General features: G+C 41.0%; 1 protein-coding gene across 1 annotated transcript in view; it reads left to right on the top strand.

The window, feature by feature from the left end:
• FAT3 (FAT atypical cadherin 3) overlaps nt 1-23336 on the top strand; it is a 415532-nt gene that overhangs the window by 78202 nt on the left and 313994 nt on the right. Inside the window, exon 2 of the mRNA XM_074816293.1 lies at nt 10383-13694. Within this exon, the coding sequence (XP_074672394.1) occupies nt 10400-13694 (3295 nt within the window). The 5' untranslated portion in view covers nt 10383-10399. The remainder of the gene's footprint in view (nt 1-10382; nt 13695-23336) is intronic.

Here is a 23336-nt window from a genome sequence, read left to right as displayed (position 1 = left end):
TGCTGGACTGTAGATGACTGTGTGGGTAACTGATGGCTTATGGGTAACCTCTTTTCTGGCACAGAAATAATGGGTTGTTTGTTCCTCCAGTTGAAATCCTGATGTGTTTTGATGTTTCTGATTTACATTTTTAGCGCGGTTCCTGATACCGTTCAGTGTTCTGGGAATGGTCTTTAAACTTGGTGTTTATTTTGGAGCGTTGGTTTTCCAGCAAACAAATATGTGATTAGCAATTAATGGTTTTGCTATAAATAAACAAAAGCGAACAGTTCAACTTTAAATAGTGATCTCTGCTCTATGGAGCTTTTAATTGGGCTGTGCCTGCAAAGTTGGACCTTTCCAAACACGCAACAGGCTTTGAGGGACTCCCAGCTGCAATAACTGAACTGTCTGAGTTGGAAAACTGAAGCCGTAGTGGTTTGAGTTAATGTCTGGTTAGCTAAAAAGTGGTTATCGTCTCAAATATCTATGCATGAGCCAGCCATTGGAGGGGGGCAGAAAGTGTGCGTGGTTTCAGTATGGGTAACTCATTTGAATGTGGTGGGAGTTTCAGCATGCAGAAGACTTTCAGTGCTGTGACTTTGCTGTGGTGGCTGCTCGCTGGCGTGCGGGTACCTGGTGGAGGTGGTACCAGAGGCTCTTCTGGGCAGCCAAGGCAGATCTGTCTGTCTGAGCGCCACCAGCACTCCCTTGTGTCCATTGAAAATAACGTTATTATATCTCATTCAAAATAATTGGATTCAGCATCTTGTATAGATTCAGGTATTTCCAATGCAGATAGTGGTCCAAGGACAGCTTAGATAGCTTTCCATCATCCTTGTAGTGATTGGGCCTTAACATAAAGGCTGGAAAGGAAATTTCTGGGTTTCTGTTGTAACTTTGGGTTAAGGCTGACTCCATCTATTTTTCTATTTTCCACATGATGTCTGCAGTGTGGATTCCACTTATCTGAGAGAAACTGTGATGTATTTGACCTGATGTGTCCATGCATTGCTTCTTACTTAGGCAGGTTAACCAATTTCAATGGCCTGAGCTGGATGTAATTTTAAAAAGAAATAGCAATATCCCTTTCTCTAAATGCTGCCTGTTTGAACAAACGGCAACCTTCCTGATTTTTTTGCATAGGAAGACTCTGGAAGCAGCCATTTTATTTATTAATGAGCATTTTTCTCTGTTTTTCTGTGAACAGTTGTGGGCTTAGGGTTGGTCCGGATGTTCAGAGGCTATTTCATCAGAGGGCCATTTTTTGGGAGTAGTTTTCCGGAAAGGCGATTTCTCTGCAGTGCCTGGAAGTCAGACCCATGTAGACATCTTTAGCTGGTTGTAGACAACTCAAAATGGGTTGCTCCAGAAGCGGCAGCAGCTCTGTGTTATGCCTGCAGCACAGCAGCAGGTGCCAGCACCCTGAAGATTCCTGCCCTATTGAAAGAAAAATGTTCACTGCTAAATCTACATTTTGTTCTCAAATCTCAAACTTGTTGAGAATCTCAATCAAAATACTTGCTCCTTGCACTTCAAGCATGATCTCTGCCTATTGAAGTGTGTCACAGCCATCTCAAAGAGAAATGGCATTGCAAAACCAATAATGCAGTTGCTGGCCTCAAGAAAAATTTTGTTTCTTTCTTTGTCCCTCTAGAATCATAAGATTTAGGTATTTCTCAAGTGGTAGTTCTGTTTAATTGTGGGTTTTTTTTCTTAATGGCACCTGGATGCGTCCGTATGTCGTCTTCTGAGACTTCCTCCCGAATTGCTCAGGCAGTACCATTTTCTCAGGTCACTTTGAGTGTTGCTCATGCATGGACCAAATACCATCAAGTTATGGTAGAAACTGGAGATCAGCAACCCTGGCAGCATCTTTGGACAGCAAGCCTGCTGTGCTGTGGGCAAGAAGATGCCTTTGTCTCTGTATGTGGTAAATGGCACTGTGCTGGTTAGGGGGATGTGTACCTCAGTGCTGCTCACCAGCCCTCCCAGCTTGCCTCACTGACCAGGTCCCATGTCTCTGCTCATCCCTGTCCTGACTGTCCCTTCTTGTTCCTATTGGCTCCATCCATACCCGCCTTTTCAGCACTAACTGCCGCTGCAGGAAGCAGTCCCACTGACACCACCTCTCTGTCACCTAGCAAATCATTTTGGGACAAACTTGGAGATGGGCTTATCCCAAGGTCTGTCATGTAGTGAAATGCTTTATCTCACAGCCCCTTTGTAAAATCCTTACTGGACTGTCATTATTTTGACTTGGCATCTCGTAATCATAGAATCATGGAATGGTTTGGGTTGGAAGGGACCTTTAAAGATCATCTGGTCCAACCCGCCAGTCTCTTCCCCTGATCTCCATTTTATGCTGTTTTTTTCAGATGGAGCTATCAGCTGGGAAGAAGCTTTTGTATATTCATCTCTTTTTCAACCACCCTCCTTTTGCCCATATATAAAGGTCTGGACCATTTGAGCTGCCCCGACTCCACACACAGAGTGTCTGAGGGAGATTTATAGTATTTTTTTCCTCTGGGAATAACAGCTTACCCCAGTCCTTACACCTACATACCTATTATGGCCCTGGAAACAGTAGTTGTAAATCTCATAGACTTCTTTCTTACTATAAACTACATCCAAATAGTTTATACAAGCCTGTGCAAGCTGTCAGAAGGAGTATGTGCAGTATCCTGAACACAGAGCAGACCGGCGGCAGCAGCCAGCAGTGCCAGGGAGTAGCAGGGGTGGGTTTGCAGGAGAAGTAGCATGGAAGAGAGTACAGGGTGAGAACTGAGCCTTGTGTGGGAAAGGTGGAAGATGCTTTTTCAGCTGTAGGGACACCACATTCACATTGGTGCTGCACTGTAGCGCTTATTCCATTGCTGTGTTTCACCGGGCATTGTGAAAAGTAGCGATCAGGTTGTGCTCTGGCGTTTTGTACAAAAGGCTCTCTGGTCTCAGTTGTATTTATTACTTGTATTGGAGCAAGGGTAAGATTTGCAAAGAGCCCAGTCACATCACCATTCAAGTCCCAGTGTATGCAGCTGGAAGGTGCTGCATGGTGGGGTGTGATCCTGCCTGCCGGTCCTCAGCAGCCTTCGGGGGTGTGAGCAGAGCCCTTGCCCCTGAGGTTTAGAGGTGCAGCTCAGGGAAGAACTGGCCGTCTGGGGGGATCCAAATTAACATGTGGTGAAGAGAGATCCAGGGAAAAAACAGCAGTGACAGGAGTGGGACTCACCAGTCCTGGATTTTTTACACTGACATTGTACCTAGAAAGAGCTTTCAAGCCAGGGCTCCTCGGATGGGGGTCAAAGTAGATTTATGAGATAAGGAGAAAAAAAAAAAAAAGCCAGATAAACCAGAAATAGTGTCCTTGAGTGTGTTTTATAAGAAAGCATATAGCCCCCTTGCAAATAACTGTCTCATTTTGAAACTGCCCCAAAGCTTCCCCATTTTACAGTGATTAAAAAGCAAGAGCCTGCGGGGATTGGAGATACACAAAGCATGAAAACTGGATATTAGGCTTTGTTTCCCTGGGGGCAGACCACCAAGGGACAAGCTCAAATCCCTTGTAAGGTGGCTCCCAGGAATTCCCTTTTGACATATCTCACATGGCAGCAAATTATTCCTCCCTTCTCCCCCCGTCATTTCCCCAAGCCATGTTTCATCCTTGAGGGGGAAGGGAGAGTCCAACAGACCCTTTGCACCCGCTTCCCAGGAAGACAAATGATGCCTGGCTCCTGCTCACAAGTGGAAGCATTTGCTGATGAACTGATACTTGGCAAAAATTGGTGTTGTATGGAAAAAATCCCCAGCACCTGCTAGCAAAACAAAGTTATTCATAACATACGGCTGGGTGGCTAAATCTTCACTTCCTAGGGACAGCCTGAATTACACTTGCTACATGCTGAGCGGCCTCTCTCCTGTGTGAAATTATATGCAGGCAGCAGGAGGATTTGCAGCTCTAAGAAAGGTTAGGATTTATAGCGCTGTCTCTTGCAAGGGCTTACTCTGCAGAAATGGTCATTTTGTCTTCATCTTCTCTTTTTGGGATAAACACATCATCATATAATCATATCTATGGAAAAGCATATCTTTGTGCTCATCAGGGAGCAGGTAGCCCCCTGAATATATCCCCTGTGGCAAATCTATCGGTGTCAGTCAGGTTTTCTTCCCCTCCTGCCTAGAGCTGAACGTGTGTTTTTAATTCATTTCTGTATGGCACAAATTACAAATTCTTATTCTATATTCTGATTTCTTTTCCTGGCCAGTAAATTGTTAGCCTTTCCTAGCTGGGCAAATTACTGTGAAGTGCAACTCCAGGAATATGTCTGACTAGAGGAAGGGCCATTTAAATATGCTTTTTTCCCTATTCTCATTTGACAACATGCTAGTGATATTGACTGTGTAATGGAGGGAGAGTATAAAATCCATGGCTGGTAGAATGATGCCTTGGTCTTTAAACTCCTAGATCGGTATCTTCCATGTGCCTTAAATGTAAATTTCCATGCATTTGGAAGAGTTTTTTTCCATAGTTTTGGCCTATGGAAGAGGCTTCTTCCAAGGCAGGACACTGATGTACATGGGCTCCCACCTCTTTGTTGCAATATTGACAACAGATTGTGAAAAACATCTTTTCCTATCACTGATGCAGCTTGACATAAGCCTTAAATAGGTAATAACTGCAAACCAGTCAACATACTTTGTAACCTTCATTTCACCCTTTTTGCAGGTCCTCATGGCCTGGTCATGCAGAAGTTTTTGTGTAGCCAGATTGCTGTTTATAGAAAATAGCACTGAGAATAATAGGCTCCATTCAGGTGCATGGATTTGCCTGTGTGACAAGCATGTAAGTTTGGTGTTTTCATGATTTAGACCATAAGAATAGATAGGCTACTGCACATGTTGACACTGAGTGACAGGAAGGAGCTCCTTGTAAGATTGAGGCTACTTCCAACAACATCAAGAGCTGCAGATGCATGACTTCACTACATACTATTTAGACTTCAAGTGCATGTGAAGTTAATATTTTTCTGCCTCCTAAAAAGACCTTTATATTTTCAAATACACCTTTTTGCTGTAAAGCTGCTTATTTAATAGAATTTAAATAGCTACCTTTTGAAAGAGAATTGTAACAACTCTCCTAAGAAAGGAGTAACAATTTCAAATTGTAGTATTTTTCCATACCATGAGGTCACCACTCCTGTCCCATGTGAGAAGGTGTCCTTCCTTTCCCAGCTTCTCCAAGAGAAATGCCAGTTAAAGTAAAAACCTTTAAGTCAAGGTTTCTTGACCTTTTTTTCTCTATGCACACAGGTGCATAAATACCTTGACTCTCAGGAATTAGTCATTGGAAATTGAGAAACCGTTTTTTCTTCTCCCAGCTCAGAGGACCCTATAGGTAAGAGCTTCATTGGTTCCTTGTGGTGAAGATGGAAGTTAAAGCACAGATTGGTTTCTTCTTTCTCTTTCAAAGGACCTGTAGAAAGTCTTAAGTAGTTGTGTTGTATTAGCTAGTCACATTGCCTAAGTTAATTTAGCTGATGGTCAACTGGAAAAATGCTTATCTCGTAGGATGTAATTGGGCTTGGAGCATAAGGGGAGAGAGGAGAAGACTCTTTTCTTTTCCCTGTTGTGGCCTGCTTAAAAACTTATTCATCATGCTTGCTGAAGAAGTTTACCCGCTGTATTCTTTATATTCTATAAAAGTTCTTTTGGCTATTGTTTAATATTTTCTGAGTTTATCCATGAGGTATATGCATTATTTTCTTTTTCAAGTATTTTCTGGTATGGAGATCTTTGGGATTAGAAGAATTAACCTAGGGAGAAGGAATCAAACAAAGGATCACACAGTACTTGTTTCATATCTGCACGTTGAATTAGAGCCACAATTTTGGTGTGCAGGAATCCTGGCAGTTCCTGGGACTTGAGCCTTCCTTCTCAGTCTGGTGGGGTGTTATGTTTGGATGCAGCCCAGACTAGAGGTAGCCAGAGCCAAGATGAGAAAAAGGAATGAAGCTTATACCTCTCTCAATTGCTCTAAGGAGCACCAGCCACCTACAGGTCCCTGCAGCTATTCGGCAAGGTTTGGGTCATGTAGTTAATCTTTGTTCAAGGAGCAAAGGAAAGTGACTGAGTGGAGAACCAAATGTGAAATTATAGAGTCCTCCATGATGTTCAAGTTTATTTTAAAGAGTATTAAAAACCAAGACACACCATTCTGTTTCTTTATTCCGTCCTTCCCACTTTAAGGCCAGAGTATTTAGTGTGAGCTAAAGTGGAAAGATGCTGGACTCCTATTTTGTCTTATCTTGTTACCTTCTTGCGTAGTTAGAAGGAGGTTTTTTCTTTTAGTATCTGCTCTTTTTAGAGCTGTTTCTTTTTTTCAGACTAACCCATGTTGAGCAGTACCAGGGGATTTTTTTTTTTTTTCGAGTAGCTCCTGCCGAAACGTTTCTAAATCAAGCAAAAGTAATCACAAACTTTCTCTTCACTTGAAACCATAACATTTTTTTGACAAGAAGTGCCTTTAAAGAAATGCCTCTTAATTTACGGTGGGTTGCTTTGTACTTTGTTTCTGTAACCTATCGCATTACATTTCCTGTGTGTTGAGTATGTATGTATTATGAGCTCTTAAAAACAAATATCCCAGAAGAAAGGAATTCAGTAAATGAATAAAACATTCTTGGGTAGCCCAAGTGGCAGTTTAATAGCTCATCCATTGGGACTTTCAAATAATATAATGATGATGGCCATATAAATATATGGATAGATGAATAACTTCAATGAGGAGCTTGTTACAACTCTGCATACCACATCTGAAATGAAATCAAACTCTGAAAGTGCTGCCTGATGTGAAGGTCCATTTTTTCCAGTGCCAACCCTGAAATTATACCTAAAAATACACAAACTGTGTGTTTGTGTATACATATGTATAGATAACCAAAACATGCATTCATAAACACACACACACACAGACATATACATATGTTGTTTCTAGGTGGAAGTTAGTGTCAGCACTGATCCTGATTGTACTGAACCACTAAACCTTTGTAGACTATTGACATGACTGGATTTACAACAGTGTATTTCAGATTGGGTTTTAGCCCTGGCTTTCTCTAAAAACAGATTAATGGAATGGGAGTGTAAGGTTGTCATATTATATTGCCTGGAATATGCACAACTTTTTCATTAGGTTCACCTAATCACACAGCTTTGTAAATGTCTACTTTGATGCCTGTCTGCCACGACAGAGTCTGTAACCTTGGGTATGGCTAACCTGAAGGTAAAGTTTTAAATAATTTTTGCTTGTAGCAATGCATTTCTCAGGAAAACTGATTCCTGATTACAGTGGACCTGGAAACCCGATGTTGATGGTCATGAATGACAGAAAAAACAGCTGAGGCTGAACTATGGTGTGGACAGGAGAAACTAGACCACCAAATGAGACGTAAATAGGATAATACGATTCATTTCATTACTCCAGAGACACCTATTTCTGGGAAACTGCTGAGCTGCGGTGAAATAAAGTGTGGGTGCTCATATGAAATGTAACATCAGTCTCCATCGTAATCCAGCAAAAATTCACTTTCTCTTAGCAGTGGAGAGAGGCTGGTGTTTCAGTATAGATGGAAGACGCTGAAGTGCTCTTGGTGAAAAGCAGCAATACAGTGATTTGTCTGTTGAGTATTTTAATAATGCCACATCACAGAAGAGGCACAGCCCTTTATTTTGTTATGAATTGGGTGTCTCTCATCAGAATTTCTCATTCCTCTTGGCTGGCTTTTCCTCGGCAGTGTACCATATATTGGCTGTATTTTCTACTTGAGAGCATCATCTCCCATGCTAGGCTGAAGCAGCAGCTTTTAGTGGCAGTATTAAAGTGATCACATAAAGCTCCATGAAAATAAGGGACTTTGATATTTTCACACTGGTGGATTAAGTTGATGAATGTTTGCTGTGCTGAAAAATAAGGTGCCACTGCTCTGATCTCTTAGCTGAGTGAAATGGCAACAACAATAAAAAAAAAACCTTTCCTAGCTGAAGTAGAAAAATTCCATCTTGGGTCTTCTGGGGATCAACCTGAGCATGGGGAGAGCACGGGGAGACCTGGTCCCTTACGTACACAAAGCATATTAGAGAATTCTGCATATTTGATGTATAAACTGTATGGGATGAAATGTTAATCCCAGGACTCGCATGATATGTGCACAACAATTGAGTCTGCATATTCAGAAAAGGAACAGCCACATGTAGTTCTGTTGGGATTTGCCTGGTACTGGGGACTGTGGGTCCAGAAGGTGATACAATCTTAAAGTTTCTGTGTGTTTTTTTTTTTTTTTCTTGGTATAGTAGAAAAGAAAATAAGAAGGAAACAAAGGGGAGAAAACTGCATGTGAAAATAAGTGTATTGAAAGATGAGTGCCTTGACAAACACTTGGGAGAATTGATCAAATTGATTAATGTGTTAAGCAATGGGATATAGACTGTGGGATCAGGAAGTTAAGTGTTTTGTGTGAACATTATAACATCAGTGCGATAAATTGATTGTCGTTAGTACTTAAAACTGCAATAGTCATTCAGTTATATTGGAAGTGATAACTAACATGAATTCATATTCCAAAACTTTCATGCAATTTATAAATCTCCTAGGGGATGTTGAAATCATGTTGGAAATTTAAATTAACCCCTGCCATTATCGACAACTTTTCCTATCCTTTTCCACTCTGTATTCTAGCTTGGAGAAAACGACGTTCTCAAGCAGCTTTTAAATGACAATGAGAGCAATGTATGTGTGCAGTGGGTCTTTCAATAATTGCCTTTTAAAATTGATTTTTATGATTTTCATGAGTAGCAGCAAATGTACTCTGTAACAAAGAAGCTTATTCACACTGCCTTGCTGTAAGCACCTGCCTAGTTTCCTCAGGCTCCTTTCCTCTCCTTTCAGTGGGAAGCAGTAAGCTGGACATGGCTCCCAGCTTCTGCAGCACCCTCCAGCAACCTTCAGCCAGTGTCTCCGTTTAACCTCCTAATTTAGATCCCTGAAGCAAGGCACTGGGGCTATTCCACAACAGGACTGCTGGAGGAACTCCAAATCTTCCCCAAATGGCTGCTTATTAATTGTATTTGAATACTTACATGTATAATAAGCCTTTTGAAATCAATGGAAAGGCTCTCACTTCTCTGAGGTGGCTGGAGTGGGATAGAGTGGATTGAGACATACTGATGGCGATGCAGCCGTGTGCCTTATTTGTAACCAAATTCTGCTTGGGATTGACAAAGTGATATGTGGTGTCAGCTGGAATTCACGCCATCTGAGCAAGGGTGCATTCCTGCTCTAGCTGGCTGGGGCGCCCTGTTGACAGCAGGACAGGCAATAGATTGAAGGGGTTTTTCACCTTTCTTAGGTCGGGATGGCAGTAGTACCCAGCAAATGGAGCATTTGTTGGACATACAGAAAAAAGTGTTCATCCGTGGCCCCATTTAGGGTGTGTCACCCAGTGCATTTGGTGGAGAGTGGTGACGGTATTGCAGATACATTGTGGTACATATGCAAGGGTAGGCTTCAGTCCTACAGGTTATCTCAGCTGTGCTGTTTCCTAACCTGAGTCTTCACCTGGAAGCTTTATCAAGCAGTTTTATTTTCTTCATTGTAGTGAGCCTGTTCTCAGTATCTGGGTATGTGGATGCATATATATATGTGTATGCAATTGCATATAATTAGATATAATTCTTCCTTAATTTCTGAAGGTATCTGTAGTTAAAGTAATGGCTGGGTAGTGACTTTTATGTACTCTTTGTTCTTGGTGGCTCAAATTTCATCAACCGTTTGATCTTTCTTAACTGTCCATAAAAAAACTGGTAACATTTGACTATCACAGTGCTATGTATGTAATGAAAATCCTGTCTCCTTCCCAAACATTGGGACTAAAAGATGAGTTTTCCAATATGATCTGAAAACAAACAAGTTTAGGCTTAGTTGGAGCTACTGGTAAATAAAAACAATAATTTCTGTATGTGTTCCTCCTCTTGTATAAACTTATTCCAAAGTGTGCATCTGATTTTAATTTTTTTCCACTGTGATTATTATTCTGGACTGCGTGCATGTGTGTATAGATGTGCAAGGTCTTATAGGGGTTTTTATGTTGAAAAAGTGTATATACATATATATAGTTTTGTATATGTGTATGCTCATGCATACATATTACACACATGTAAAAATATAGTTTAAAACTGGTGTGCTTGTGTGTGTATAGTGTTTTTCCATTCTATTTTGTTAAATATATAGTGACTAGTTATTACTTATATTTTATTTTTAATTAGAAATTTAATAAGTAATTTTGACATAACACTTCACAGCACAGTTTTTATCTCTTGACCAACTGTTTCCTGGTTTTTCTCTCTCACAGGGTGAAAGAATGATGTGATGGAGGTGAATATGGGCCGCTGGTCAGGCTCACGGCCACCTCCGTCATCCCTTGCCCTTCTGATTGTCAAGCTCCTGGCCTCTGTTTGCCAGGTAGTTCATGGGACTGCCCCACTTGGCTTTCACTTTACACATTCCACTTACAATGCTACAGTGTATGAGAATTCTGCAGCCAGGACCTATGTCAACAGCCAAACAAGGATGGGCATTACCTTGGCTGACCTTTCATGGGATATCAAGTACAGGATAGTGTCTGGTGATGATGAGGGCTTTTTTAAAGCAGAGGAAGTCATCATTGCTGACTTTTGCTTCCTAAGAATAAGGACTAAAGGTGGGAATTCTGCTATATTGAACAGAGAAATCCAGGACAACTATTTATTGATGGTGAAAGGGTCTGTCAGAGGAGAGGACTTGGAAGCATGGACAAAAGTGAACATCCAGGTTTTGGATATGAATGACTTAAGACCTTTGTTTTCACCAACCACGTACTCTGTCACGATAGCGGAAAGCACTCCTTTAAGGACTAGCATTGCACAAGTGACTGCAACAGATGCAGATATTGGGTCCAATGGTGAATTTTATTATTACTTCAAAAACAAAGTTGATCTCTTCTCTGTTCATCCTACGAGTGGTGTTATCTCCTTAAGTGGCCGGTTAAACTACGATGAGAAAAACAGATACGATCTTGAGATTTTGGCTGTGGACCGTGGGATGAAGCTTTATGGAAACAATGGCGTAAGCAGCACTGCCAAGCTTTATGTTCACATTGAACGTATAAATGAACATGCCCCAACAATAAATGTAGTAACCCATATTCCCTTCCCATCAGACAAGGAGCCTACCTATGCAGTTGTTAATATTGACGACCTAGATGAAGGAGCCAATGGAGAAATAGAATCTGTTTCCATTGTGGCTGGAGATCCACTAGAACAGTTCTTTCTGACTAAAGAAGGTAAATGGATGAACGAGTACAAAGTCAAAGAAAGAAAGCCTATTGATTGGGACAGCTTTCCATATGGCTATAACCTGACTCTACAAGCGAAGGATAAAGGATCTCCTCAGAAATTTTCTGCAGTCAAACTGGTCCACATTGCTAGTCCCAGGAAAGAAATTATCCCCATGAAGTTTGAAAAGGAAGCATACGATATTTTGATCAGTGAATTTTCACCTCCTGGTGTGGTGGTTGCAGTAGTTAAGCTGATGCCTGAGCCACAGGGTGTGGAATATAGAATATCTCAAAGTGAGGAAGCTGAGTACTTTAAGATCAATCCTAACACGGGCCTTATTACTACTGCTCGTTCTTTGAAAATCATTGAGAAGGATCTCTATGAATTAGAAGTATATGCAAACAAAGGTGGTGATTTAAAAGCACAGGTTACTGTCAGGTTAGAAGATGCCAATGATCACACACCGGAGTTCCAGCAGCCCTCCTACAGCTCATTTGTCAACGAAAGCGTCCCTGTGGGGTCTAGCGTTTTGGCAGTTTCAGCAGTTGATAAAGATAGGGGAGAAAATGGATATATAACATACAGCGTTGCCAGTCTGAACTCACTACCATTTACAATAAACCAGTTTACAGGTGTCATCAGCACATCTGAAGAACTGGATTTTGAGTCCTCACCAGAAAGCTACAGGTTCATTGTGAGAGCTTCTGACTGGGGTTCTCCCTACCGCCATGAAAGCGAGGTGAATGTCACCATATACATAGGCAATGTCAATGATAACAAACCCCTCTTTGAAAAAGTGGCGTGTCAGGGAGTGATTTCTTCTGATTTTCCTGTTGGTGGTCACATCACTGCTGTTTCTGCAATAGACATAGATGAGTTAGAGCTTGTGAAGTACAAAATAATCTCTGGAAATGAACTTGGCATTTTTTATTTAAATCCTGACTCTGGTGTCCTGCAACTTAAAAAATCTCTAATTAATTCTGGCATAAAGAACAGCAATTTTGGCCTTAAGATAACGGCAACTGATGGAGAGAACTTTGCTGATGCTATGTTTGTTAATATTTCAGTAGTTCATGGGAAAGTGTCTTCAAAGACCTTTAGCTGTAGAGAAACCAGAGTTGCTCAGAAGCTAGCAGAAAAATTACTCAAAAAGGCAAAAGCAAACATGAAGCTGAATTTGGAAGATGGTTTTCTTGATTTTTATTCGGTGAACCGGCAGGCACCGCATTTTGACAAATCCTTCCCTACTGATGTAAAGGTTTCAGAGGATCTGCCAGTTGGTGCCACCATCCTGAGGATAAAAGCCTACGATGCAGACTCAGGCTTTAATGGAAGAGTACTTTATACAATTTCTGATGGTAATGTAGATAGTTGTTTCAACATTGACATGGAGACAGGGGTACTTAATGTTCTTATGCCCTTGGACCGTGAAAAAACAGAGCTCTATCTCCTTAATATTACAATTTATGATTTAGGTAATCCACAGAAATCTGCGTGGAGACTCTTGACTGTCACTGTGGAGGATGCAAATGATAACAAGCCTGTTTTTTTACAGGACAACTACTCAGTTAATATTTTAGAAAGTACAAGTCTTGGTACAGAGATTATCCAGGTAGAAGCCAGAGATAAAGACCTAGGATCTAATGGTGAAGTGACCTACTCAGTACTGACAGACACCCATCAATTTGCTATCAACAGTTCCACGGGAATGGTGTATGTGGCTGATCAACTAGACCGGGAATCAAAAGCAAACTACACACTGAAGATTGAGGCTAGGGACAAAGCAGAGAGTGGCCATCAGCAGTTTTCTGTTGTGCCTCTGAAGGTTTTTTTGGATGATGTCAATGATTGTTCTCCAGCTTTTATACCATCCAGCTACAATGTGAAGGTCCTAGAGGACCTGCCAGTTGGCACTGTCATAGCTTGGTTGGAAACTCACGATCCAGATCTTGGCTTGGGAGGCCAAGTCCGTTACTCTCTGGTGAATGATTACAACGGGAGGTTTGAGATAGACAAAGCGAGCGGTGCTATCCGCTTGAACAAAGAGCTCGATTACGAGAAGCAGCAGTTCTACAACCTGACTGTGCGTGCAAAGGACAAAGGGCGACCAGTTTCCCTCTCTTCTGTTTCTTTTGTGGAAGTTGAAGTGGTGGATGTTAACGAAAATCTCTATACCCCGTATTTTCCTGACTTTGCCGTCATTGGATCTGTAAAGGAAAACTCCCGCATTGGTACGAGTGTTTTGCAAGTTGTTGCTCGAGATGAGGACTCTGGAAGGGATGGAGAGATCCAGTATTCAATTAGGGATGGCAGCGGACTGGGGAGATTCAGCATAGATGAAGAAACTGGTGAGTTTTGTTTCTGATTTCCTTTTTCCTTTGTAGAGGTTTTTGCAAAAGCAAGGCTTAGGTATAATTATTTTCTACCCTTAACAAGAAGTTCAGTTCTTCTTAACAGCCAAGATAAAATTATAAATAAGGGTTTTCCAGGCACAGCAATGACATGACTTAATTACCTGGTTACATTCATCAGTCTGTAGTTGTGAAATAATACACATTCCTCTTCAGCAGCTCTGTGATGACTCCATTTGGAAAGCAGTGATAGTTACGGAATGACTTGCTTCCAGTCACTGTATTATCTGTTGATCACTGTAAATTACTCAGGTCACCTCCACAGACTCACAACACTTATGACCTTGAATGCGGTGTTAAACCCAATAAAAGGAAATAAGGAGCATGAAATAAGAATTATTTAATCCTAAAACCTATTTGTGGTCTTGTTCTTATTGTTGTTGTGAGTAATTTGTCATGGGAGTTAGCAGTCTGGAGTGATATGCCATTCTGTGTAATACTCTTTCTTGTAGCATGGTGTTCATCAGTGTTGTCACACTTGTGTAAAGGTAGAAATACAGGGAAAGATGCTTAACTATAAACCAACTGTGCTAGCTTTCCTTTGGTGGCGGTAGTATTATGCACATCAATGTTAGAAAACAATAAAGTAAAGGTTTTCAAGATGTTGAATTTCACTACCATGCCACCCTGTTGGAAAATGTGGAAAATACTAAGTATGAAAGACTATCTAGTAAAACACTTAACAAACTGGCTGTTTAAATGTCTGATAGCTGTTGGGAACAATGGTGCAGCTGTGGTGCTAGAAGTAGTGAGGAAATCAGAAAATATTAGTCAACAGTTTCAGAAATTGTATTAAATATGTCAGGTCTCTGCGTTTACAGTGGTTAAAGCAGACTTTGTATGTCTTTTTCTAAAGCTTTTAATTGAGAATGTGGTATTAAAACATAAGATTAAAATGTATGTTTTGGCAAATTCAAACTGTTTAATCAAATGTCAACTTTCTAAACTGAACATTATGAAAAACAGACGACATTACAAATGCTGTGGATCGTGTCTGAACATAAGCAGTGAAAAATATTTTTATTCTATTTGTGCTATAGTCTCTCTGCTGCAGGTGTGCACAGATGATACAGTCAAAACCTTGTGTCCAGAAACATCAGACTTGTGTCAGAAGTCAAGAGGGTACCTACTCCAATTTCCAGAAATGTTAAGAACTCGCATTTCCTACAGTGCTAATAGCAGTTGAAGGCATTCAGGCAACATTATTCAGGCAGTTGAACATGAATTTCAATTTTAAGCTCCTGCATTTGAAAATTTTGGCCTACCTGCTTCTTGAGTAGCAATCAACTTCAGCTAAATGGGTTCTTTATAAAGCAATGGCAGATTGGTCCAAATGCTGCAGTATTGTTCTGGAAATCTCCGCATTCAACATCTATTGAAGTGAAAGGAATTGGTAAGGAGAGTAAGTTAGTGTGTGTTGCTCATTAATAAATGAACCAGGTTTTTTTACCCTGTGCCTAGACTAGTAGGCGCGATAGGCTATAATAAGTTAGGGCCCCTGTTCAGTAAAGCACAGATCATGTTTTGACATGAGTGGGAATTGTACTCAATATTCCACTTTAAACATGCTTAGTTTCTTTCTGTAATTGAAGCCTATTTTGTTGGGAGAAAAACCACCACAAAGCCCTGAAATTTAAAAGTTGCAAATATTTTTTCTGCCTTTCACTCTCTCACAAGTATTTTCATGAAAACGAATCAACCTGTGCTGTTTCACTAAACCATCCCAGAAGACACTTGAAAACACAGCAGATCAAAGACTTCTGGATTCTTCTTTTGTTTTCCCCAACTGTTCAATACAACTTAAGCCTTCTCAAAACCCACTTGGAGAACACTTGGGTGCATAGCTGCAGCCAGGGCAATGTGAAGAGACAGGGCTTGGGGGTTCAGGAGTTACTCTGAGTCATGTTGTTGTAACCCAAGTGCAAAATTTGACCTGCTGTGTCAAATAAGACACAACATTAATACTCTGTTATTGAACTGGTGACAACTTAAATGCTGCTGAATGATGAATCAGCTTTCTAGCTGTAGAAAAGAGCTCAAGTCACATATTGAATTAATTTACAAAGAGATAGCTGTTTATTTACTTTCAGTGCAGTTAATTTGTCACTTCTAAACTGACCAACTCTATTGGCTTATGCACTGTCTCCCCTGAAATTTGTGAAGGTAAGCAGGAGCACGAAGTACAACAAATCAATATTTTTGGCTGCTGCCTTAATGAAAAGAAGACTGCAGTATCCATTATAATCATTAGTATATAAACTAGGCCAAATTCATCCTGAGATGTGAGCAGTCTGGACTCCAAGCAAGTCTGGGCTTTCAGCAAAATTCTGCTCAAGTGCATTATTTTTATTCTGCAATATTCTATCTTAATGGTGTCACCCCGTGTGCTGAGTGGGATATGCCTGTGCTTGCTGCTGCATGTTGATACCAAGGAGGGGAAACGGTGCAGCAATACCCAAGGAGGAGCCTTCCTGCATGGTGGGAACGACACCACATCATGCTGCTGCATGCTTGTTGGCGTGGTGGCTTTGTTCTTGTTCCATTATAGATGTATACAGGTGCATATAGAAATCTATATCCATCTAATTCCACCAAGCTTGACATGGCTTTTGGTGTGGGTTCCACAAAAGGCTGTTCTCCATTCAGGTCTGAACAGTGGTTTATGGTCATAGAGTTTGGGAGTCTCCTCCATATTGGCCAATATAGATCTCTTTGCATAAGGTATATGTGCAAATCATGGTGCTATTGAAGTTTGATAAGAGATGTACCATGGGGGTGAGCCTGGGATTTCCTTCCCACAGTTCTGCTCCTTGCTTTGTGTTGTAGAGAATTGGTTTTGAGGATTATCATTGTTGTGTTACAACATTCACTGCTAAAAACTCTAGTTCATATGTGGTAACCAGAAACATAGGGAGTGTTTGCCAGCTAGAAGTATTCGATGAAGTGAAATTTTGCATGTATTTGGCCCCACAACCTTGTGAATCACTTCCAAGTTGGTTTCAGTGGATTTACTTTACTTTTCCAGGAGGCAGAGCTGGTTCAAATTTGTAAATCAATAAAAACTCTCCTGAAGTAGAAGGCAGCAGTTCCTGACCTCCTCCAACTCCATCCCTGGTTTCTCACTAGTACCTTAGCCAGCAGACTAAATTTCTCATGGGTTTATAACTCAATCCATGATTCATAGCTAAAAAACTGGTTTAAGACTTTTCTAGAGGTTAAAAAAAAAAACCACGCTTTTTTTTTTTCAATAGAGAACTCTTAATTTGTTGATTCCTGCTCAGTGGAGATTGAGTTTGTCACCAGCTTAGGTGTACAGTTCAAACTTACTGATTTTCTGTCTTCATTGGCATATTTATTGACTGTTGATATAAATGTCACAAGCTTGCCATTTAAGATCTCTGCACTGAGGGACATGTAATGTGATGCTGCCATTTATGGATTCCCTTTTTCCTTCTGTCTCCTGTTCAGAACCACTTTTTTTTTTTTTTGCATCCCTCTCATTCTCTTGGACTCCAGAGATGTAATATATATGATGAAATATGGTCATCTACAGTCAGAACTAGTCACTGCAGGCTTTCCTCATAGTCAACAGAGAGAAATGGGCAATTGAGAAACATGATTCATTTTACCCTAAAGTTAAAATATGGAATAAGTTGGATGAATCAAGCTCTAAAAATGCGCAAAGGTTCTTGTATGACTAGCTCAGAGGCAGAGGTTTACACTAAACACCTTGCTTTGGTCAGATGTAACCCATCCTTCTTAACTGTAAACCAACCATAAACAAGAATATATGCTCTTAGGTTCACATGACAGGTAATTTGTGACGATTCCTCTCTACCAGCTTCGTGTTTTTAGCTTAATTTCAGGGAATTGTCTCTCAATATGAAACCCACACATAAATGTACTTTCTAGTAATAAGAAGTAGAAAGAAGGTTTTTTTGAGAGTATAGGAGATAAGAGTTATGCAACTAATATTTTATGATTTTTCATTTTCTGAGAATACAGTGCTAGACAAAGCATCCCACCCTCTTTTCTATTTATAGAAAGTCATCAAGGTCTGATGCTTTGATCTTACCTGTGGAAGTGGGTGGTAATCTTCCCTTTATGCAACTTAGGCTATGGAGAAGCTTGAGCCATTTCTTCATCTCTAGTACTGCTTCCTGTGTGGTATGTTCCTCCACACTCCTTGCCAGTCTGCTAATTGCAGTTCCTTAGAAGACAATTGTGTAAAAACCCCTCCATATTTCTAGATTGTTCTAACACAAAATGAGCAGAGATCTGTTAAAGATTTTTGTGGGATGACAGTAAACTCTTGAGTTTTCATCGTAGTGATAGCTCTAATAGATATAACTACTTTTCTGGAAATGGTGTCTGTCAGAGGTCCTCTACTGCCCTCTTAAAAACCTGGGTTTTCTCAGCTCTGGTTTTCTCTACTGTGGTATCACCCTCATAGTACTGATACCACAGTAGAGTGGTGTATTTTTGCTGTCTCAGGAGCTAGTGGTGAGTCCAACAAATGCATATGGATTTATGATACCACCTACCTTGGGTGACTAAATACCATCTAGCAGTACCTCTTTTCCAGCTGCAGTGGGGACTCGGACAAGTAGTGAGGCTTCCTGACTTCTCAAAGGTTGAATTAGATGAGATCAGTCCTAGCCTAAACGCTGATGTCTTCCTTCTCATTTTTTAATGATTTGTGGTTCAGCTAAACAGCATTCTTGACTCGAGCTCCACTTCTTAGTCTGGCATGTGTTTTTACTCTGTGCAGAGTTGATGTAACAGCCTGGCACTCGAAGAGTTTCTATATTTACCCCTACACTACCCATGGATGTACTAGTAATAGCAAAAGAATGAAATGAACTCTAGAGGAGCAGAGAGACTAGACGCACTCAGCATCTTCTGCTGCAAAGACTTCTGTAGGCTTGATTTGAGCTGGTGTGGCAGTGCCCCAGCATGCAAGGGCCACACCTCGATGACTGTGTTCAGTTTTGGGCCCCTCACTACAAAAAGGACATTGAATTACTCGAGTGTGTCCAGAGAAGGGCAACGAAGCTGGTGAAGGGTCTGGAGCACATGTCGTACGAGGAGCGGCTGAGGGAACTGGGGTTGTTTAGTCTGGAGAAGAGGAGGCTGAGGGGAGACCTCATCGCCCTCTACAACTACCTGAAAGGAGGTTGCAGAGAGCTGGGGATGAGTCTGTTTAACCAAGTAATGAGCGATAAGACAAGAGGGAATGGCCTCAAGTTGCACCAGGGAAGGTTTAGGCTGGATATTAGGAAGTATTTCTTTCCAGAAGGTGTTGTTAGGTGTTGGAATGGGCTGCCCAGGGAGGTGGTGGAGTCCCCATCCCTGGAGGTGTTTAAGAGTTGGGTTGACACAGCGCTTCGGGATATGGTGTAGTTGGGAACTGTCAATGTCAGGTTAATGGTTGGACTGGATGATCTTCAAGGTCTTTTCCAACCTAGATGATTCTGTGAATGACTAACTCCACTGCATAAGTGGGAAAAGTGAAGCAATAAGGCTTTTGCTGCTTCTCGGGAAAGGATTGAAACATCTTCTTAAATCCCATTGAAACTGAACGTGGAGATAAAATAGTGGTATTAATGAAATGCTTAGGGGATCTTTAATGTTCTTGTAAAGCCTATAAGCATGGACTTAAGCAACATGCAAAATTTACTAACCTAATTTCCTAAGGTTATTCAGGAGTCTGAGTCCCCTGATTTTCATTGGGACTTTAAATTTAGGCATTAGCTGGCACTAATTTCCACCCCCATAGAGGCCCTCTGATAAGAACGCAAGCTGGAGATGACCTTATTAACTTGTTATCTTTAGGTGCTTTCAGCCCTGAAATTCAAATGAATAAGCCAAGCCTGTCTTTCACAGTGCTGAAATCTTGAAGATACTATTAAATGGAGGTGGAGTTCAAGTTATTACAGACTCTATGGATTTATTTTTGGTGCCAAGGATAGCAGTCTGATCTTCTATTTTGATACCTTTTAAGATACCTCAAGAGTGATAGAAATTCCTGACAAACTGTGGCTAGAGTCTAAAAAGAAGCCAGTCAGTGTTGGAAAACCCTAATCATGGCTTCAAATGACTAATAATGGAAACTAGAAACACCAGATGATATAGTTTACAATAAAGCAGACCTGCCTGCACTGTTATATCTGTTTAGCAGAAGGGAATAAATTTATTGCTTGAGACTCCTTGCATCTTGTTGCTGTCTTCTGAAACAGTTTTCGGTTATTTTGTGTGCAAGTTGAAGGATACTTTCATTTATTACAATATGAGTGGTCTGATAAATATTTATGTGGGACCATGTCTAGCATTTCCTTGAAACAAAATGAAGTAAAAATGAAAATGGTTTGTGATACGTGATTTTATTTTTTTTTCCCTTTCTTGTTTAATTTTATGAAAGCATGTAGGAGCTAGTGGGTAAATCTGCGCAGACTCAGGTAGGATTGAATTAATTGTAGAGTTTTGAGGCATTAGTGTTACAGATGTTCTTCATTTTCCTAGTAAGTGCAGGCAAATTTCATTGCCCAGAGCCAGTATTTTGGAGCCACTTAATTATCCCAGGCTTCTAAAACCAGATTTCGAAGTAAATTCAGGACATACAACAAGAAAAGTGTCAATGGGTGTTTCTGGGAGGTGGCTCAGGAAAGGGGGATGCTCACAGGGGAGGCACTTGCAGCAGCCACTCTGAACTGGAGATCATTGGTCCTCAGCTCGCCCATGGTGGCTCTCCTGAGCAGCCTCTCTGGGAAGGAGCGTGCCTGATGGATCACAGAGCATGGTCCTGGCTAAAATCTGGTCTGTCATCCCATATCTGTGTCAGGGATGAATAAAGCATTCCTGGGAGCAGCTATTTCTGAGTCTGTGGTACTGCGTTATCGTTGTTCTGTGAGTTATCTCTGGCAGCTTTTAATAGTGCAAGCTTTTCTTCATTTATGATTTTCAATTTTAGGAAAGTAATTGTTAACATTTTTCTTTTCCTTTAATATTAGTTGTGGTGGAAAACCAAGGGTTTTTTTATAAATTCTGTGTTTGTAATTTCCCTGTCATTTGTAGCTGTAAATTAGTAAAGGGACAAGGCGTGTCTTGGTTTCACTGTAATGAATTTGTTTAACTTTTTATTTAATAATATGAACCCTAAAACAATGCATCAGCTTACAAAAATATTTACTTTAAAGGGTCCTTAGTATCATCTGACATACTTTCCTAAGTTTACTAAGTGAGGCCAGTCGTGCAGAATTTTTCCGTTCAAGCTGTTCAGCTCTCTTGGCTTTACACCCCATAAAATAGCTCACGATGTACAATTTTTATAGCTAGCTGTAATTTGCATGTTTTCCCTTCTTTGGAAAATGTTTAGAGAATCTCCTTTATTATTCAGAATGCTCCTGATGATACAACATTTTGTCTCAATCTCCAAGTAACTTATTTATTAATAAAGAAATGTGAAGTTTGTATTTCCTCCTGTCACCTTTATCACCCTTAAGATTTGTTTCCAATAGTGTTTTGTATTATTGTGTATTCTGTTACTCTCTCCCCTAGTGTGTAAGCCCAGAAGTGACCCCTACGTTATCCTCCATCCATCAGATTATATCCAGGTGCTCCTGCATAAGCAGAAATCTTATGCCCAAAGTTCCAGCGATGGGACCAAGCCACAAGGTAGTCAGTTAGATGATACTAGAGGAAAACTGACTTCCAGCATCTGGTGTTCAGTCTGAGCATCTGAGCATCAGCTTTATCCTAACATCACTTCAGACCATGATCTGCCTTTCCATGCAAGCAATTCATGGTAGTTCAGAGGAAACTGGAGAAAAATCCACTTTAACTCTTCCAAAGCACCAATAGAAGCCCAGGGGCGTTGAGAAGCAATGTTAATGCTAAAATGAAAGCTTATGAGCGTGCAATCGAAAGGCAATACAAACAGTCCTGTCCTCCTGAAACATACAGAGGAGGGTGTTTCAACAGTGTCTAAGATTACTTGGAGGCACTTTGGTGTACTGACTAATCCTTCTCTGAAACAAGTCCAAGAGAGAGGAATCTCCAGTGGCCAATAACATTGAGGACACATCCTGCTGCCTGACCCTTGCAGCAGGTTGCACAGCTTTATAGGGAGCAGTAGAACTTGACAGAGTTAATCCAGGAATTTGTGGGGCTGGTCTGGAGCAGAGACAGGTTGTAACACTGAACTGAATAAAAATACAAGTCCATGTATCTCTTCCCCTGCTTCAGTACATAGGTAGGCTCCAGGATTTACCCTGGAAGCTGGATTAAAGGGTACCTTTTATGAAGCTGCTTGCAGTTCAAGGACTACAAGTAATGGTACATCAGGCATTTGCTTGGAAAGCTCTTCCAATCTTTCATTGCTCTCATTGCTAGAAAATTGTGTCATATTTTAAGGCTGTTTGGCTAATTTCAATGTTCAGGTCTTGGAACTTGTTAGGTCTTTGCTAACAAGGTAAAAATAAAATAAAAATAAAAAATCCTTCCACTGTCAGATCTCTTTCTATTCATATGTATGTGTTTACCTGAAAATAGATATTTGGAGATGAGCTTCTATAGCTCACGGAACAGATTCTTTTAATCTGTAGTCTGCTGTTTAATGTAAACATCTTTATTACATTTTATACACTTATGGTGTCTTATTAGCATTGAAGTGTTGCCAATAAGAAATAACTGAGAGAAAGCCAAGTGGAGTGCGTGTGGGGAGGGAGTTTTCATTGCAGTTGGTTTGCATTAGGTGTTCGCACTAATACATTTTTGTGATTCTCAGACTTAAGTTGTCCACTGGCATTGAGTTGATCATTTTGTCTGTGGCTAATAAAAAAGGAGTAGATCCTTTCAGTTGTGGTTAGGAGTTTGTCACATCTTTCTCTTTTTCTGGGAACGTTTTTAGGACAGCTCTGCAGACTCTACACCTCCAGTGTTTTGCAGAGCACAGGGCAGGGACGTGGGGTGGGAAGCTGCATCATCGCTCGCTGGGCCCTGAGCTACCCTCCTTGGCATTGTAATCAGGTGACATGGGTATGAAGTTGGACATGTAACATGGGCCAGTGTTCATCTCATATGACTTCACTCCCCTGGTTAAATGTCTCACGCAGGTTGGTCATGAATGTGGTGCTCAGGTAAGGTGAGGTGAGTCCTACCCCAGGAGGTGAAAGGTGGTCAGGTGAGTCCTGCTGGTGGTACCTGCCCTCTGCTCAGGCAGGTGTTGCTACAGTGTACCATGGCAGCGGGAAATGTGTGAAGATGTAGGACTGTGCTTGGTTTCCTCCGTGCTCTCTGCATCGGGGGAACAAGAAAGAAAATGGGGAGCGTGGGTCTGTAGAGAGCTGTGGTACCCTCCGGTGCATACCCATCTAAATGACTGGGGACATCAGGACATGCTGCAGAGTTTAGCTGCCCCTCCATTTAGATGCACATGCTGATTTTTTGCTGTTTTAAGTCTGTACTGTGCCCTGAAGATGCTAACTAAAAAAATATCTTTGTAGCCAGCTACATCTCAACTTTGCAGCTGTTCTCCACTGGTGACGGTCTGGCTACTACAACCCCACACAAGAGGTAGGC

The sequence above is a fragment of the Strix aluco genome, chromosome 2 (assembly GCF_031877795.1).
Source record: "Strix aluco isolate bStrAlu1 chromosome 2, bStrAlu1.hap1, whole genome shotgun sequence".
Lineage (NCBI taxonomy): Eukaryota > Metazoa > Chordata > Aves > Strigiformes > Strigidae > Strix > Strix aluco.
This window is presented reverse-complemented; position numbering and strand designations above follow the sequence as displayed.